The 19,693-nt window shown below is 46.8% G+C and overlaps 1 protein-coding gene across 2 annotated transcripts in view; it reads left to right on the top strand.

The window, feature by feature from the left end:
* The window catches only part of GUF1 (GTP binding elongation factor GUF1), a 313,519-nt gene that overhangs the window by 110,886 nt on the left and 182,940 nt on the right, over positions 1–19,693 (top strand). For both annotated transcript variants that reach the window (XM_078678240.1, XM_078678239.1), the window contains exon 10: positions 15,383–15,522. In XM_078678240.1, coding sequence (XP_078534366.1) covers positions 15,383–15,522 — 140 coding nt within the window. The remainder of the gene's footprint in view (positions 1–15,382; positions 15,523–19,693) is intronic.

Raw genomic sequence — 19,693 nt, forward strand, 5'->3', positions numbered from 1 at the left:
ATAAAGCAATAAGTGCTTTGGGTAAAGTTGGCTAATCTTAAAGATCACATACCACTTACACATGTTGTACATACATTGGACCATCAACGTGCAGAAGCGCACGCTGTTGGTAATTCAAAGGCTGATGAAGTAGCCAAACCTGGAGTAGGCACAACTATGGTAGCTGCAGTCGCGCGTTCTATGACTAAAATTGATGACAACATTTTAGCTGCCATAGCCGCTTGTCTGGAAGAAACTGTTTTCCTCAAGGATTTACTCCTAAATACACTTATGAGTTAACTACTGACAAAGTTCCCTTTGTAACAATTCCTGGGGTTGGTGATTGCCTGATAAACAACTTCGACCGAAGATACTCTTTAATAGTAGCCGCTCATGAAGGCATAGCTTCTGTGCATGCAGGTTTTGCTGCCATTGTTTGTCTCTTACAGCCATGTTATTGGTGGCGGGGTTGGTACCAGCAGATTCACCGGTATGTCCTTTGTTGTGGGGTTTGCCAACAAATTAATTGTTCTACTGTTTCCCATCCACCTCAGACACACCTTTAGATTTCAAATAAGCAGTTTGGCTATATTTATCTTGATCTTTGCATTCAAATACATTTTGGTTGCTCTAGATTCTTGCTCTAAATTCCTCTGGGTCTGGCCACAGCACTCAGCTGACGCTTGAATTGTTATTAAGGATTTGCAGGTCTTTGTTGGAACTTTTGCCTGTAGTGCTTTCCATTCAGACCAGGGTCTGGCTTTCGCCTCTAAAGTGTACTTTGATTCATTGCAATGCAGGTGCATTTCTTGTCTCAACATAGGCCGGAGGGCAGTTCTGTTGTGGAGTGGCTGAACTGCGATTTAAAGTAGTCTTTAGTAGCGAGGGTATTAGTTACGGGCTGTGACTGGTTAACTCAACTTTATGGGGTTCAATGAGCACATAATAACCTCCCTAAAAGATCTCTGGGTGGACGGCCCCCGTCTGAAATGGTCTTTGGCATCAAGATATATGTTCCAGATCTTGGTGGTCTAGATATTGTGGTGGCAGCTGCAACTTTTGACGTGCCTAGCAGGATCTACTAAAATATAGTGACATTCATGTTACAGGCTGGCCTACTGAAGTTGGCGATCTGGTTCTTGAAAAGGTGGCAATCCAGAAAGAATTTGGTCCCTCCTTCCGTGCTCCTGTTTCAGTGCATGGTCATCAAGGTATCCGAACTGTGATTTTACCTCCACTTCCAGGATACAATGGAAATCGTTCAATTTTCATTGAACATGTCAAGTTAGATCATATGGCCAATCCTAAATAGTATGCCTAAAGGTGTCCCTACACAGAATGTTGCTTTACAGCCCGTGAGCACTGTCCTTGCTTAGTCTATGCGGCTGTAGGAGGGCGATATTTAGTCTTCCGTTTACCTTCTTTAAACTGCATAATGGAACTTGTTTATTCTGATCATCCAGTTGAGGCCCCTTCTGAACTAAATATCCATACAGGTTCACAGCCTCCTCTATTTCAGCTGAGTTCTTCTGGTTATTATATCGATCAAGATAACTTTTCTTCAGATAGTTCTTTGTTGTCTTCTGTTTTGTCTCTACCACCACTGCGCACATGTGTTTTCGTCTCCTGGTTACAACGTGCTTATTTGGTTCCACCATGGCTATATAGCTAGATCGTATTTACCATGGTATTATTGTTCATGTGTATTGGGTTTGTGACAGTTTTTTTCCTTTTGATCAAAGGCCATTACCTCCCAGATTGTTCTGCTGCTGAACTGGTCGACGGGGTGTTAGCCCCACATTCTACCTCCCATAAAATGAAGAGACCAGTTCCTTGTTAATATTTCAGCGGCCTCAGTCACTGATGGTATTGTGTGGGATAAAGGCCCTAAGGAGACCCTGCAAATACCATATATGTTCCAAGTTTCCATTGGTGATATGTAGTATTTGTGATGTGGACACTGTGAATTCAATGTTTTCTGAACTGCACTATTACACTGTCTTTGAGTATGAGGATTTACATTTAAATTCTGCTAATTATGCCGATTTGTTCTGTTATCAACATTATGGACATAATTGTTTGCATAGAACTAATGGACAGTGTCCCCAATATAATTATACCCAGTGGGAGCATTGCACAGTTCCACCTCAGGGTAGCTCAAGAACACAAAAAATGAAGTACACATAATTCACTAATTATAATGCTTCAGATCCAAAATCATATTATTTTAAATTGGTTCTCAACCCCTCGAAGAAATATATGTTTACTCAAACTAAGCTAATCTACACAGCGTCCTTTATTGAGGAGCAAGCCCAAAAGGGCTATGATTATTGGAAGGACAACATTGACTTGAAGACGATTTGGGGCACTAAGTCCTGGCAAGCCTGGGGCAAAGAATCTCTCTTTCCCGCATGTCTCATACTATATAATTTTTCTGAATGACACGATCCAGAAGACTACATGTCTGGGATTGGCTAGCATGAAGGAGATTAATGCTCCTATCGTTCCTTCCTTTGTCCCTTTTCATGATTGGCAATCTCATACAAATTATACTGAAGACCAACTAAATAGTATGATACAAGACAGTTCATTTAATTCCTCTGTTACGGTTCCGGGTGGGTGATCAATATGGCCAGTAGACATGAATGTTTGTCATGCTTGTTTTTTAAATTATGCCAACAATGGTTAGAACATTCCACATTGTCTGCAGTGAAATAACATCTTTCTCTCCTATGCGAAGACATTAATCTGTATGACTTCCTTTTAGATCAAAAATCCCCTTGTTCTGAACAGTTTGTTTATGCTGCTTATAATGAAATTTGGAAATTGTCGCAAATGGAAGCTGCTGTACGTCTACACCAAATTGATCAAGATAATTTGGATAAAATGCTTGCTGTAGTAGACAACAGTATTACTTCATTGTCCTCTCGCATTTCTAGCTTAGATAATGTTATATCATCTGTCATTGATATCGTGCAAATTGATATGTCTCCATTGTATCTTATTAAGAATCAACTTAGTTCCAGCCTGCAATTTAGTTGGACCCTCCAAACAGTTAAGAACAGGCACGTTCCTTGGCATTATCTCATTTCCACCGCTTTGTTCTTACCTTTTAATTTAACAATTAAACAGCAATCAATGGCTATGGTAGATGCTAATTATACCATGTTACATATAGTGAAACTTGAACAACTTCTCTTCAATATAGCAGAAACACCATCAGCAGTCTGGTTAATACACGGGTATCTTGTTATCTATTACTACCTTTCAGTTTACTGCGTATATGAAACACTTCCCAGTAGGTAGATACACACCCTTTAGGAGCTGTCATGAAATGGGTCCCTGCATTTATGTATCATTGTCAACAGGCTGACAGAAAAGCTTTTCCTACAGGAGAGGAATGTGACTCCACTGCCGGTCATTCCCTCGTTTGACAACATGTAAAGATTCATGGCACCCTTAATGTGTCTGCCCCTAATTTGGCTGGTTACTTAAAAGGAACTCCTGTTCCCGAAATTCTCCAACTCTTGCATTGCTTTCAAATGTCCTCAATAATCAGATCTGTTGCGGTCTGAGGGCGGGAATTTGTTAAATGTGGTGTCCATGAGGGCGCTAGAGGGCGCACTGCGGAATGGCTGGCGTGTAAGTCAGCTCCGCCGGACGGGTGAGGGAAAAGCGACCCCAACACCCCCGAAACTGCTCCTTTGCCCTCCACGAACAGAGATATGGCAATCGGAAGGTGGTAGTGATGAGACCCTGAAATTACAGCGCTGTGGCGAGGAGCCATAGGGAGGAAAACGGCGATTACTGGAGTGGAATGACCGGCGACCCAAGATGGCGGCGACCGCGACTCGGGGCTCCGAGTCGAACAAGTGCTAGCAGCCCCTAACTACGACTGGTAAGCCGCTACAACGCCACCCTGATGAAGCGGTGGCACAGCGCTGCCCGGGACAAAGCCTTGCAAGCCCCCGCAAGCGGTGCCGGCCCGGCGAAGGAGATGCGTTCCACGGTCCACAAAATGGCGGCCGCGGTGACACGCATAGACGGAGGGACCGCGAGCGGTGCTGCGAGCCTCCAGTGACCCTGAGTGAGTAATCAAGAAGCGGGCTGCGGCTCAGGTGTGCGGCAGTCGGCTGGAGGGGACGGCTGGAGAGGTGAAGGCGGAAGGGACACTCCTCCTGATGCAACAGCGTACGCCATTGAGGGGCAAGCGCCGCAGTGCACACACAGCGCAACAGGTACCTCCCACCGGTACTTCCACTCAGAGTACCACACGGAACTGCACCTTGCAGGGCTGCCCGGCACTTCCCTCTTCAGTGAAGGTGACAAAGACGGCACGGAAGCGGCGCTACAGTCCCTGGCACAGCGCAACAGGCTGTACATGCAAGGCTACGGCGACAATCGCAGACACGACTTCCGATGGCAGAATGAGTAGGGAGGGGCCAAATGAATAAATCTGCGGCGATAGGGACACAGGGCTATCCGCCGAGGCGCAAACGAACAACAATAGTGTCCCCGGCCGCAACCAGTCCAGCGCAGCGCACCAGCAGTCCAACTGTGGCCTCCAGCGGCATGGGGAAGCCGGGTAAAAGTCAATCAAAACTACCCTTTGAATCCAGGAAGCAAACGCCAAAAACCGCGCCCGCCACAGACGCGGAAGGGGATCAAGACCAGGAAGGCGGTGCCAACATGGAATCGGTACTACGTGCCATCCAGCAGAGCCTGCAGGAGATGAACACCAAGATGGATGCGGTCGTCCTGAGGGTGGACGCCATGACGGCGAAAATGGAGAACCACGAGGAACGACTAGTGGAAGCAGAACAACGGATATCGACGGTCGAGGATCTCTCCAGGGACATGTCAAAAACATGCGGCACCATGGCAAAGATGCTGGAAACCCTGAAAGCGAAGGTGGAAGATCAAGAAGCCAGGTCACGCCGCAATAATGTGCGCATATCGGGCCTGCCGGAGACGACCAACACTGGCAAGATGGAGTCGTACGTGGAGGCGATGTTGAAAGACATATTCGGCGCGGAGAGCTTCTCAAATGTCTTCCTGATCGAGCGCGCACATCGCTCCTTGGCGCCCACCCCAAAGCCGGGGGCCGCTCCCAGGGTGATCATCGCCCGCATCCTCAACTACCGTGACAGAGACACCATACTACGACTCGCACGAGAAAAAGGCACCGTCACGTATCAGGGTAATACCCTGGAGTTCTATCCCGACCACACCATGGCGGTGCAAATGGCGCGGAAGGAATTCGCCTCCGTCAAGCAGAAACTCCGGGACATGGGAATAGGGTATGCAATGCTCTACCCCGCGAAACTCAGAATTCTTGCAGAGGGTAAACCGGTGATACTCCCAACGGTGCAAGCCGCACAAGAGTATGTCAAGAAACTCGGCAAACGCCGCAAAGAGCGGGACAGGGGAGACAGACTGAGCGACAACGACTGATGGCCTCGCTGGTGGGCTACTGCGAGCAAGTTGGATGATTGAGCTTGGACTGGCTGCACATGGCGAGCACCAGATTGTGTTGAGCTACTGTAAGTAAAAGACAATCTCCCTTGGTTGCAACGAGTACCAGCAGGACTGTTGAACAGTGAGTAGATATTGCACCACAAGATGCAAAATAACTGTACGTAACCTATGGCTAGCAATACTAGGGACACATAGCCTTTGAACTGATGGAACAGCACTCATGTACTGAGTGGAACCCTCCGTTGGTGGGACGCCGAGGGTGCACTGAAGCGCACTGCCTAACGCTATACCGAGCATGGTTAGACCGTTTATGGAGGTGGTTGCTACCTCAGCCTAACGTGTCGAAAGAGGGGATGGTGTGGGACAAACTCTGTTACATATGCAACTGAACTCCGCACCTGTCCACGTCCACTATGTGGATGGAGACGTGTGCTCTTGGCGACACCCCCACGCGGGTGTACCCCAACTCAAGTTTTGAAATTGTTTTGAAGTTCCTACGGGGATGGCTTTGGCAAAGTTTGGGTGCTGAAGTGGGAGGGGGGGGGAGGGAAGTTGGGGAATGTTCGAATATATGCACTGTGTCTGAGAGGCGTTGCGACTTCATCCATTGCTTGTACTGATGTGATACTTACTATGCTCCCTGTAGGTGGAATGTGGCACACACACAGCTCAAAGCTGCAACCCTGCATAACGGTCACTATACCTAACACTAATGCACACACTCGGCAGCCAGAAACTCAGAGATGACGCGCCCTAGTACGCTGAACTTTATCACGTGGAACGTACGAGGCCTGGGAAATCCGAAACAGATACGGCACATGTTTGCGTACTTAGATAGAAATAAGGTAGATGTGGCCTTCCTACAAGAAACACATGGCACCCAATAACACATCGAAGCTGGGGAGTAGGTGGGCGGAGTCGATCACTAGCTCCAACTATTCAACCTTTTCAAGGGGCGTTAGTATTCTGATAAAAAAAGGGACCCACTTTCAGATCACGGACACACGCAAAGACATGGAGGGCAGGTACGTGATGGTGGTGGGCAAGGTGAGACAACAGCAGATTGCACTAGTGAATGTATATGGCCCGAATATAGATGACTCCAATTTCTACAAAAACTTGTGGCACACGCTAGCGGATGTTGGCGCAGACAATATACTGTGGGGGGGAGACTTCAATGTCACGCTTACAGATGGGCTTGACAGAACACTGCATACCCTGGAACCACATGTAAAGGCGAGGGCGATGCTGCTAGAAGCGATGTCTGACTTGCACCTGGTTGACGTGTGGAGGATAGCACACCCTGGGGACTATCAGGCAACACACATAAATGCGACTAATAACAGCTGGTCCAGGTTAGATTTCTGGCTAGGCACACAGGACACACTGACATGGGTGAAAGATGTCAAGTACCCCCCCAGAACACTATCAGACCATAGCCCTGTGCTATTAAAGCTACACATCCCTCACTATGTCCCGCCGCCGTATGTATGGAGATTTAACGCACAAGCACTGAGAGATCCACTATATGCAGATATAGTCCTGAAAGCGATCACAGACTACTTTGAACTAAACTCCCCTACGACGGAGGATCCTTGCCTCCTGTGGGAAGCATTCAAAGCAACTATCCGGGGTGTGTGCATAAGCACAACTTCTGGCATATTGGGGGACATACGACACCAATTACAGAGGCGGGAGGAGGAAATACAAGAGCTGGAACAGCGATACACACACACGGGGATGCTGCACTGCTGGGAGACATCAGGGCCCTATTATCAGAACACCACAAATTTGCGGCAGATGAACTGAAATACATTTTTAAACGGACGACAGCCAGGAGATACGACGAGGGGGGTAGACCTGGCAGGGCACTGGCTGAGAAGATCTGCAAGGGCAGGGCACCACAGCACGTTGAGAGGATACAAACCACGACTGGCGAACGTGCACATGACATACAGACTATCGTGGGGGAGTTCATGGGCACATATGGGGCGCTATATGGGGCACGACCAGTCATACCGCAAGAGGACCTGCTGGCTTATATGGCGGACGTAGAAATAGCATGGTTGGCTGACGGACACATTACAACACAGGAGGTTATAGACACCATTCGACGTCTCCCTAATGGCAAAGCCCCAGGGCCGGACGGCTTTGTGATCGAATTTTACAAAGCTTACGCGGACATCCTCGCGCCCCGCCTGGTGGGACTCTATGAAGCCAAAAACAATGTTATCCCGGTGCACTCTGTTTTCTGAAAGGTTTTGACTGAAGTCTTAGGGTGGTGCTCAAGTCGTCGCACGTAGTCTAAGCGCGCCTTCAAATATCAGCGAGTGTTGAGGGTAGAGCACACTATCCTCAGGGCTGAGCACTCTTTAACAAAGAAAACTTGTTTCTACTCCAACTCTTTCGTTTGTAAATTCGTCAAATTTATTAACGTGGTTCAAATCATGGAAAAGGTTGTATGTTCATAAGCAAAAATTCATAACGAACATAATTCCATTCTTATGTAATCATAAACTGATTTTCGGGAAAGCTTCCATTCACCCAATGCATTTCGGGTCCACAACAATATGACCCTTCGTCAGGGGTCTGAAAATTAAGCGCAAACAGGACCAAATTAGTCACTCATGTAATATACTGAGGCATTAAACAACGTGATTTCAAACATTCGTCAAGTGATAACTACATCACAAATTAAACTGTGCATCCCAAACATTTAGAGTCGTCTAGCGGCTATATTTAACATTGCCGACTGCAACTAAAGAAGTGCATTAGAAAACAGACATTTTATCACTTACGAGTAACGGGACGCAGCGGCGTCTTCACAGTTGAGATTCGAATTCCGCATATGATCGGATTGAACACGCATGTTTTTTATGATTTGTAACTTCAGCATTGACTTCTGACACTTTCTGATCCCCGTACAGCCCACAGTATTTCGATAATTGAATTGTTTGGTGATCGTTGTTTAGTTAAACAAAAGGCGATAAAGTTTTGAGATTCAAACCTCGCTATCGTATGTAAAAATGGAATAGGTTTCTCACACGATCGGAGATACTGGGCCGTCATTGGTCACAGGGCGATCATGTGATTTAAATCTCGTGACTTATACTTCCGTTCACATATGCGGAATTCGAATCTCAACTGTGAAGACGCCGCTGCGTCCCGTTACTCGTAAGTGATAAAATGTCTGTTTTCTAATGCACTTCTTTAGTTGCAGTCGGCAATGTTAAATATAGCCGCTAGACGACTCTAAATGTTTGGGATGCACAGTTTAATTTGTGATGTAGTTATCACTTGACGAATGTTTGAAATCACGTTGTTTAATGCCTCAGTATATTACATGAGTGACTAATTTGGTCCTGTTTGCGCTTAATTTTCAGACCCCTGACGAAGGGTCATATTGTTGTGGACCCGAAATGCATTGAGTGAATGGAAGCTTTCCCGAAAATCAGTTTATGATTACATAAGAATGGAATTATGTTCGTTATGAATTTTTGCTTATGAACATACAACGTTTTCCATGATTTGAACCACGTTAATAAATTTGACGAATTTACAAACGAAAGAGTTGGAGTAGAAACAAGTTTTCTTTGTTAAAGAGTGCTCAGCCCTGAGGATAGTGTGCTCTACCCTCAACACTCGCTGGGACTCTATGAAGCCTCACATGAAGCGCAGACGCTACCGGCTTCAATGAGAGAGGCGCTCCTAATTGCCGTGTTGAAGCCTGGGAAGGACGAGGAACAATGCGACTCTTATCGCCCTCTCTCGCTCATCAATGTGGACACTAAAATACTGGCGAGCCTACTGGCGGACAGACTGAAACCACTCATGCCGCTGCTGATTAGGCCTGACCAGTCTGGGTTCATCCCGGACAGATCAACCACGCATAATACCCGAACCCTGTTTGCACTAGCACACTACCTGGCCCCGGACATAAAGGCGGTGGCGGTCCTCCTGGACGCAGCCAAGGCTTTTGACACCATTGACTGGCCCTTCCTCCACGCGGTATTGATTCGAATGGGATTCCCACCACTATTTACAGGCTGGATCACCATGTTATACACGAATCTCACTGCGCGAATTCGGATTAATAAGCACCTCTCGGGCCCAATTCCTATTGAACGCGGCACCAGACAGGGGTGTCCGCTCTCGCCAATGTTATTTGCCCTTGTGCTCGAGCCATTGGCGTGCAAGATCAGGCAGCATTACCATCATTCGGCCATTCAGCTTCCAACGCGACCCATACACATATCTTTATACGCTGATGACATGGTCCTGTATGTTAAGAACCCTGACCAACATCTCAACCCGCTACTGCGGGAATATATTAAATATGGTCAATATTCAGGACTGCAAATTAATTGGTCCAAATCCCTAGTGCTGGCACTAACTGACGGTACTAAGCCTACCACACTGGACTATCCCCTGGAGTGGCAAGACGAGCCGACTAGATATCTAGGAGTGTGGTTCCACAGGGACCCGGAATTGGTTATCCGCACTAATTACGGGAGAGCCGTATCCTCGCTGGAAGATAAAATTAAAAGATGGGTTGGACTGCCACTGTCCTTGGCTGACAGACTTGCTATAGTGAAAATGGTACTGCTACCAAAATACCTGTACCTGTTCAACAACATACCTATTAAACCCCCCGCAGAGGTGTTCCGTAATATAAAATCGTTCATGCTGTCCTTAATATGGGCGGGAAAACAGGCCAGGATAGACCTACAAACAATGACACTGCCATACGCTCAGGGTGGATTTAAGGTTCCAGATATTTACCTCTACTATCTCTGCGCCCAGGCGCAATTCGCGCACCACTGGTTCCATGAGATACCCTTCCTAACACACGTAGCGGTGGAAAAGGGTGACGCAGACCCAATCCCGCTGACAAGCATTATGCCCCACAGCAGACCACGATTACATGCACATGATATCAATCCGGTGAATGCCACCATTGACGCATGGAAATTGCTAGGCAAGATAGCGCACAACACGCCGCTTTACGCACCCGCACTCCCACTAGCTCACCATCCAGCCATTACTGTAACTCAGGAGCTAGTCGGTATGGACCTGCTAATGCGAGCTGGCATAGATAGGTGGGGCGATCTATACAAGGACGGGAAGTTCGTAACGCTGCGCGAGCTGACCTACATTAAAAACCCGACACTGCTCTTTAGCTTCAACTACTATAGACTACAACGGGCGGTGAAGGAGTATTACCCGACATTCCCGGACGAGCCACCGACACTGGCCCCTCTACAAATGGTTCTTACATCTCCCTCCGCCTCACACTTGGTTTCTAGACTCTACAGCAGCGCGCAGGCACACATTGGGAGTACCACTGCACGGGCCCAGGAGAGATGGTGCGCTGCCCTAGGGGATACGCTCACAGATGTGGAGTGGGAGACATCCTATGTAATGACGGGAATGCTGACACCAAATGGCAATCTGAGACTCATGCACTATAAATACTTGCATCAAGTGTATCACACACCTCACAGGCTGCACAGGTATGGCTTGAGGGATGACTCCAACTGCGTAAGGTGTGGGCAGGACAATGCTGACTTTATGCACTTAGCATGGCACTGTCACTTGGTGGCACGATATTGGGTGCAGGTGATCCAAGCCATTAACGACATGCTGGGTGCGGCGCTGCCATGCACGGCCAAGGTATGTCTGCTAGGGTTGGTGCCGCAGCTGAAAGCGCAGAGGCGGAGACTGTGCGTGATCGCCTTACTCATGGCGAAAAGGAGAGTGTCGCTACACTGGAGCAGTAAATTAAAACCTAGGGTTAAAAACTGGTTGGAGGACTTGGCGTATTGCTGTGACACATTAGCCACATACGAAGAGGAGTTGCCAGCGGGTTCGCGCCCCAGAGACTATTGGGAGCCCTTTAGACAATACCTGGCAACGATCGAGGCAGACAGGGAACCACAGGCAGAGCTGAATTGCCACTGACCGAATGCTAGCAAGGGGGATTGCTTGGTGAAGCGATGGAGGGGGAAGAACGCTGTGATGCAGTGCTGTATGTGTTTTTTGGGGGGTTGGGTTGAAGTGTTCCTCCAGGTTCCGGGGGTTGCAACTTTAAGGAAAAAACAGAACAAAATGTGAGACCATAAGCGTCACAGTAACAGCGTAACTCATTGTCTGATTGCACACTTGAAAGTAAAAACATCGACACGCCGCCGGACCTCAGGTTGTCGGCTGATGGGCTGTGTATGAACAGAACTATGTCTGATGTCTAACCCGGGTTTCGGTCAGGATAACTCTGAGGCTGCTGGGCCTCATGGCCTCCTACATCCTACTGGTCAATCATGCCAAGTGGCATATGCGGGTTCTGCATTGGGACCTGAAATTCCAGTGGGCGCAGCATCAGGGGAATCTGTCAGATTGCATCCTGATCTCGGAGGGCACTGCACGACAATTGCAGTGGTGGCTCACGAACCCAGATTGGGTCAACGGCAGATCCCTCTCCCTTTCCTTCCCCAACCAGAACACACAGTGGTGACAGACTCATCCCTTCTGGGATGGGGCGGCCACATGGGAGAGGCGGAGATCAGAGGTCTCTGGTCTCCGAGCTTTACATCAACCTTCTGGAGCTCTGGATTAACCGTCTTGCACTAAAACCATTCCTTCCCTCTGTCCTGGGAAGAGTAGTGCAGGTGTTAACGGACAACGCCACCTCCATGTGGTACTGCAACTAACAAGGCGGCGGGGGCATAGACACTATGTCTCTGGACATGGCTGGAACATCAGGGCATATCCCTGGTGGCTCAACACCTAGCAGGTTCGCTGACCACCAGGGCGGACTAACTCAGCCACAGGTGCATGATGGATCACAAATGGCGTCTTTACTTGGAGATGATGCAAGGTCTCTTTCAACAGTGGGGAGAGCCTTGGTTAGATCTATTCTCCACCGAAGAGAACATGCAATGTCAGCAATTCTGCGCGTTGGAATTCCCAAGGTGGCACTGGCAAGGCACCACTTTTTGTCGCGAGTGGAGTTGCGGTCTTCGATACGGCTTTCTGCCTATACCACATCTACCCAGAGTGCTGAAGAAGATCAAGCGCGACCGGGCCCAAGTAATTCTTGTGGCTCCGGACTGGGCACGAAGAGTCTGTTATCCGGAGCTGCTCACCATGGCCATCAATCCCCCGATCCAACTGCCTCTTTGGGAGGATCTTCTGTTGCAGCAGCAGGGGATGGTCCTCCACCCGAACCTGTCCAGCCTCCACTTCATTGTGTTGAGATTGAGCGGCGGCAGTTGACGTCATTTGACTTGCCTCCCGAAATCTGTGATGTAATCTTGGCAGCCAGGCGTCTCTTCACTAAGACAGTATACGCCTGCCAATGGACTAAGATTGTGGCATGGTGCACAGCAAAGGGTGTGGATCCCCTTTCTGCCCCTCTTTCTGAGGTACTCTTGTTCCTCCTTTCTTTGGCCCAACAGGGCTCTTCTCTGGGCACTCTTAAGGGCTACCTCTCAGCCATTTCAGCCTTTCTCTGGCTTCCTGATCAACCTTCTCTTTTCAAGTGCTTTGTCGTAAATAGATTTGTTAAGGGCGTTATCCATCTGTTTCCTCCTGTTCCCTTCGTAATGCATCAGTGGGACTTGAACTTGGTGTTAACCTATCTTATGTGTGCTCCCTTTGAGCCACTACATAACTGTCCTCTCAGACTTTTGACTCTAAAAACTGCTTTTCTGGTGGCCATCCCGTCTGCACAGGGTTAGTGAGCTACAAGTGCTATCTTCCAAGCCTCCTTTTCTGGTTGTTCATCTGGACAAGGTTGTCCCAGAACTCGACCTTCCTTTCTTTCTTCCAAAGGTGGCCACTTCTTTTCATATTGGCCAAACCATCACTTTGCCCACCTTCTTTCCGCCTCCGCAGCCTTCAAAAGAGGAAGAGAGGCTCCACCGTCTGGATCCAAAACATTTGCTCTCCTTCGATTTGGACTGCACCAAACAATTCCGGGTGGACGACCAGCTCTTTGTTGGTTACGTGGGCTCTAAGAAAGGTTGGGCCGTGCACAAACGGACCTTCTCCAGGTGGGTCGTTCAGTGCATCAAAGCCTGTTACTCTTTGGCTAAGAAGGAGCCTCCAGTGGGGCTGCGTGCCCATTCTACCACGGCGACTGCCGCTACTAATGCTTTGGGATGGGGAGTCCCCCTACATGCCATCTGTCAGGCAGCTACTTGGGCATCGCTACACAAGTTTATGAGACATTACTGCCTGGACAGCCAAGTCCGGAGAGACGGCTTCTTTGGCCGTTATGTTTTCCAGGACTTTCTAGTGTGACCTTGGTTCGTAGACCCACTTCCGGCGTTGGTATTGCTGGGGTATCTATTCTAAGGTAAGGAATTTATAACTGCTTCTTTCAGATGAACAAGTTACTTACCTTCGGTAATGATATATCTGTAAGAAACATAGGTTAGTTATAGATTCCTTACCGCCCTACCCATCTTCCCCGTTCTGCAAACTGATTTCTAGGATTAAGAACATCCCTTCAGGGCCCAGGTTTTGTGCACCAGTGGTGGGTGTTTTGCATGGCTCTGCGTTCCTGGCGCGGAAAGTAGTGTACAGAACTGACGTCAGCTCTTGAGGGCAGTGTCTAAGTAGTTCTGCAACCTCATCCTGGCGACCACAACGCCGATGACGGACGCGGAGTCAACTGATGCCACCTACCTACGCGCAGGGGTACTCCTGACCAAAAACTTTCCGGATCCAGTCTGACGCCTGGGGGATATTCTAATGTAAGGAATCTATAACTAACCTATGTCTCTTACAGATATATAGTTACCGAAGTTAAGTAACTTGTTCTTTAGTTGTACAAAAGTACGCGACTGAGTGGATAATCTTCAACAACAGGAAAGCGAGGAAATGTTAGATAATGCACCCATGTATGGTCTTACATAAATGCATGAACACATCAATATTCTTGTGCCAAGTAACAATATGAATTAGACATTCTATATCCCACCAGATGCTTAGGAGATGTGGTTTGTAATATCATTTAATGTAGTAAACAGGTTTATTGTATGTATGCCCATGGAGATTAAAATAAATTGCATTTATGAAAATACAAAAACCTACAAATCGCAGATTAATAGAAATCGGATACTGTGATTTGAAAAGATTTTTGTGTTTTCAAGGGATTCACTTAACCCCAACCAGTCTTCCTTGGAAATCTATTCATATTGTAGATTTCCAAGAGTGGTCTATATTCCTAGACCACTATTTGTATTCAAATGGATTGTCTGCATGACAGTCTGTGGGAGTATGCATGAGATAAAAGTACAGCATATATTTTAACTTTTAATTTTTTCACTTGGAAAGCTGTTCAACTTTCTACGATGGAGGATGGCCTGCAAACCTCTGGTAAACATCTACAAATAATGAGTTTATGGGCGGTCACCAGCTTTTTTTTTGACAGTCACTAAGTATTGCCCTCGTTTTGCCTTTGGTCAGAACTGTACTCCAATAAACAATACGTAAAACTTGTAGGAGTGAATTCACATTGTAGGTGGAAATGTTCGCTTCTGTGAATTAAATCAGGAATTATGCACATCTAAGTTCCAATTATTTGCAAAAAACACATTTGTGAACAGTTCATTTCGTTTTTACTTCAGCAAAAAACTGAAAATATTCATGAAGTAGAAAAGATGTGCTTTTTCTAATTACCTCTCAATGAAAATAAAAGTACCAAGTGAGATGCACTTTGAAGTGATGGATAATGTTGACTGTCATATAGATATATTAAATATTCTTCAAATATTGATGAATATTTTACATTTTTTTTCTGATTCACTCTTAGACTAATCTGCAAAAATAATCTGAGGAAAAGTTTGTGCAAACATAAGATCAAATTATGCTTTACGTCCTAAAATTTATAGCAACTGCATTTTGTGAATCTTTTTTTTAGGTATGCTGGTCAAGTGGGCTACCTAATTGCAGGCATGAAAGATGTTGAAGAAGCGCAGATAGGAGACACATTTTTTCTACAAAAGCAACCAGTTGAACCCTTACCTGGTTTTAAGTCTGCTAAGCCAATGGTCTTTGCAGGTATGTGGTATTCTTCTTTAAAAGAAACACAAACACTGGTTAACAGCATTTGATCCGGCTACTTAATTTAATTTTCAGAACAGTAACCAGCTTGCAATTGCGCACTCTTGTCGTTTTAACAGGAGAAAAGTGACGGAAGTGTAAAGAATTGCAATATGAGTTGTACTGGGCACTTGGTAGGCTAAAGCTTTGAATTGATATCTTGGATCGTGATTATATGTAATTCTTAGGAAATGCAATTGCTATGTAGTGCAGTTTCTGGAATATTGTTAAAGTGTGTAAGAGATAAGATTAATTGTATCAATTTAACCTTAATCAATATCATGTAGAAAGAAAACTAGGTTGCAGGCTTGTAGGGTAATTAGGAAACGAGATTACTGTAGATAAAGCACGGCAAGGTATTGATACACATTTTATAGTTTGTGTTAGACCTGGCTTTTCCAGCAGGTTTATCCCGAGACTTTTTGACCTTCAGTTTTTGACCCTGTTTTTGTTGGTTTTATGACTCTGGGTACTTTATCACTGCTGATCAGTGCCAAAGTGCATATGTGTAAATTATAATTGATTGGTGTTTACATGATTGGCTTATATGATTTACTACTAAGTGCCTAATACAGTGCACTGTGTGTGCCCAGGGCCTGTAAATCAAATGCTGCTAGTGGGCCTGCAGGGCTGATTGTGGCACCCACACAAGCAGCCATTCAAAGGGGTCTTAGACCTGTTGCTATAGTGTCTGCACGAAGTCTCAACTGCCATGTTGACCTGGCAAGTGCACCCACTTGCAAGGACCTAAGCTTCCCTTTTTTTGCATGTGAGTCAACCCTAAGGTAGGCCTAATGTACTCCTGTGGGCAGGGTGCAGTGTATGTGAAAGGTAGGACATGTACTGATGTGTGTTACGTGCCATAATAGTGAAATGCAGTGTATTTAGTTTTCCACTATTTAAGGGCTATCTATCCCATAGGATAGAATGGGAGTTTATTTATAACATCATATCAGTATAACTTCCCATTGGGACAAGGTAGAAAGATGGAATTTAGTATGCCTGAACTCAGAATATAAAAATGCATCTTTTATTAAAGATGATTTTTATATTGTGTGTTTGATAATACCACTTTTAGTAAGTGGGTATTTTCTTGCTTACCCATCCTGTGTGCCTCTGCTGGTTTGTGTACTGACTGTCTGACTTTAAAGTGGCAGGGCCTGTGGATGTTCATTTATTGTAGACAGCCACTGGGGGGGTTGAGGTCTTTCCTGCCTTTCCTGGATAACTCGGGGCTGGGCTGAATAGACCTGGGCTGCATTTAGAGTAGGGGGATGAGTTTTCCTTGCACCTGAATTTGGCCTCGTCTGCCTTACACAATGTTGTTTCCACCTCCTGCGGGAAGCTGGACCAGAGAGGACAGAACTGGTTTTGACTGAGCACAGAGCCTCTCTGCCACAAGAGAACAAAGAGAAAGGCTGTTTAAATACTGGGGCCCAGACGCCAGAATGTTGGATTACTTTTGGACTCAAGAGGAGCCTCTGCCAAGGAGAAGAGCTGGGAAAGCTGAAGGAAAAGTACTCCCCCTTTGCTGTGTGCTGTCTGGGGTTGGCCTGCAGTGGCTGTTTCTGCCAAGGAGAGGATACAGACTTTACTGTGTGCTGTGTAACCTGCTTGAAGAAGATCTCCAAGGGTTTGAAGTAGAGCTTGCCTCCTGTTCTGAAGTCTCAGGGACACAAAAGCTTCATAACTAGTTTCCCAGAACTTCTTCTTGGGAGTTCTGAGCTGCCAGGATGTGCCTGTTGCTGTGTTGGGCCTCTGAAGGTTGTTCCTGCTGCTGGGAGATTGACAAGAGACTCAACGAAGAGAAGCGCGACGTATACGCTGCCATTTCTGGCACATCACAGCTGAAGAAACTGACGCAGCGCCTATTCGTGGCTGGAGAAATCACTGCCCGCCGAATCCTGTGCACAGATCTCGCGAAGTCTGAGATCACTGCTCTGCACCGTTTCCGATGCAGGCCCTGCTGGGCTTCTGCAAGAACCAATGCATCATCGGACCACAGATGGAGAGACCAATGCAGCGCCCTTGCTGCCGCCGCATTGAGAACCAACACATCCCCGATCCCACACATTGCAACAGGGCACCAAGTCTACAAGAACGCTGGGGGAACGCCTCCCCTTCAGTAAAAATCTGACGCATCACCTCCCCTTCAGTAAGGAACCGATGCGTCACCCCCCCCCCCCCGCGTGGCAATAAGGAACCGATGCATCACCTCCTCTTAAGTAGGTAACTGACAAATCACCTTCTCTGAAGTAAGGAACCAACGCATCACCTTCCCTGTGGCTATTTTTGTTTTTGATTGTGACTCATCCAAGGTACTTCATGTTGAAACCGTTGCATCTTTAGTTTGCTATGGACAGAACTGTTGTTCCTTCTAAGAATCACATTTTGATTATTGTATGTTGGATCTAGCAAGACCCGTGTTAACGAAGTTTTCGTTTACCCTTTAATTTATTCAGAAAGGTAGTCTCTTTCTTTATTAGTCCTATTCGAGCGCTCGGGGATCTATAATTTTTTGTTCTCCGTCAACTTGTTCACGAGTCAGTGCTGTCTATGTCGACATTTTATAAACGTTTCCAGCGTGTAGTTACGTCGTACTGTTTGAAGATAGGCCTGGAACGTTGTTACTGGCCGTCTTCGCACAAGCAGCAGGCTCTCAAGCCCTGCAAGTGCTGTTTTCTGGAAGCACAAGTTGTGTTCTTCTCGAGCACTGTGCTTCATCTCAATCTGATGGCAACTTCAACTTCACTGCATCCTGATCAAGACATGTCGCGTGATCGTTTGGTATGATCGTCTTGTACATTCAGGGCTGCAATACCCTTCGGAGCTGGTGTATTTAGCCATTTCCAACGTGGTGTTATTCAACTGATTTCGCGCATGCATGTGAGGATTTACGGCTGACCGCTGGCATCTAGTGCGCTAACTTAAGAATCCACATACGTGCACAAGGATTTCCGGCTTATTGCTAGCATTTGAAGTGCTGTTTTCTTTTGGCACAAGTAATGCGGATTCATAATTTTTGGTGATCATTGTACTTTGTTTAGTACGGTATAGAATGTAGAGCACTCTATTGGATCTTGTATTATATCTTATGCAGTAGTGAGAATGTGGGTGAAAGTGGATTGGAATTCCTATGTCTGTTTGTGCTGATCCTCTGGGCCCTCAAATGTTGTATGCTGTTCTTCTTTACTTCAATAAATCTACAAAGAAACTACATTGGCTGTTGGACTCAATCTTTACAGGTCCCTACTTCTAACAGTTTGTAGAATATTATTTAACAGCCCTTGAGAGAGGTTTTGAAGAAATGTATATAGAATGCTGTTATTGTTTACTGTGTCAAGAAGCTGTTCGCCAGATGACTATTTCCTTTATAATATTAACAAAGCAGGATTTGGGGAAACATGGCGGCAGGTAGCTGAGCTGCCGCGGTGCTCCGGTTCAGCGCTCTTACCTTCTATGAACTTGCAGTGACTTGAGGGCATTTTTATGTCGAACTGGTAGAGCATAGTGAGGAAATTATTAGTTCTTGCCTGAAAACTGTCTTTTGTACCGTCTTAGCGCGGTGTTCGCGTTCGTCATTCTCGAGGTCTGAGCGTTCTAGCTGATAGCTGATAGCGGACAGCTTGACGTTCCGGCGACCCGTTTCTCCAGAGTCTCAGTGTTTTTCGGTGCTTTTACCGACTGTACTCTGTATGTGCTGGGAGAGGCGTGCTCCCCACCTTCCATCGGGCGCGTGGAGGGAAGCTGGGCTTCGGGTGTCATCTGCTGGAGTTGCGGCGGGCCAGCCGTTTGTTCAGTTAGGATCGCTAAGCTGTTCCGGGCCGCCCTGGAGCTAAGGAGGGGGCGGCAGCTCCGGAGCCTTCTGCACGCCTCTCGCGGCGCTGGCTGCGTTACTGGAGGCCACGGCTTGGGGAAGGCAGCAAAGATCGCCGTGGACTTGCGGAGAAGCCTGGAGCAGCAGCAGGAGAAGCAAGGTGAACCAAGTGGCAGTCCGGTGATAAAGTCCGGCTTTGAGAGAGTGGAAGGTGCGGTGAGTGTAAAAAAAACCTTGAAAGGCGCACCAGTACAACCTTTCACAAAAAAAAGTACTAAAAGAGGTAAAAAGAAGGATACAGAGCTCATAAGT

This window comes from Lissotriton helveticus, chromosome 2_2 (assembly GCF_964261635.1).
Source record: "Lissotriton helveticus chromosome 2_2, aLisHel1.1, whole genome shotgun sequence".
In the NCBI taxonomy this organism is placed as follows: Eukaryota; Metazoa; Chordata; class Amphibia; order Caudata; family Salamandridae; genus Lissotriton; species Lissotriton helveticus.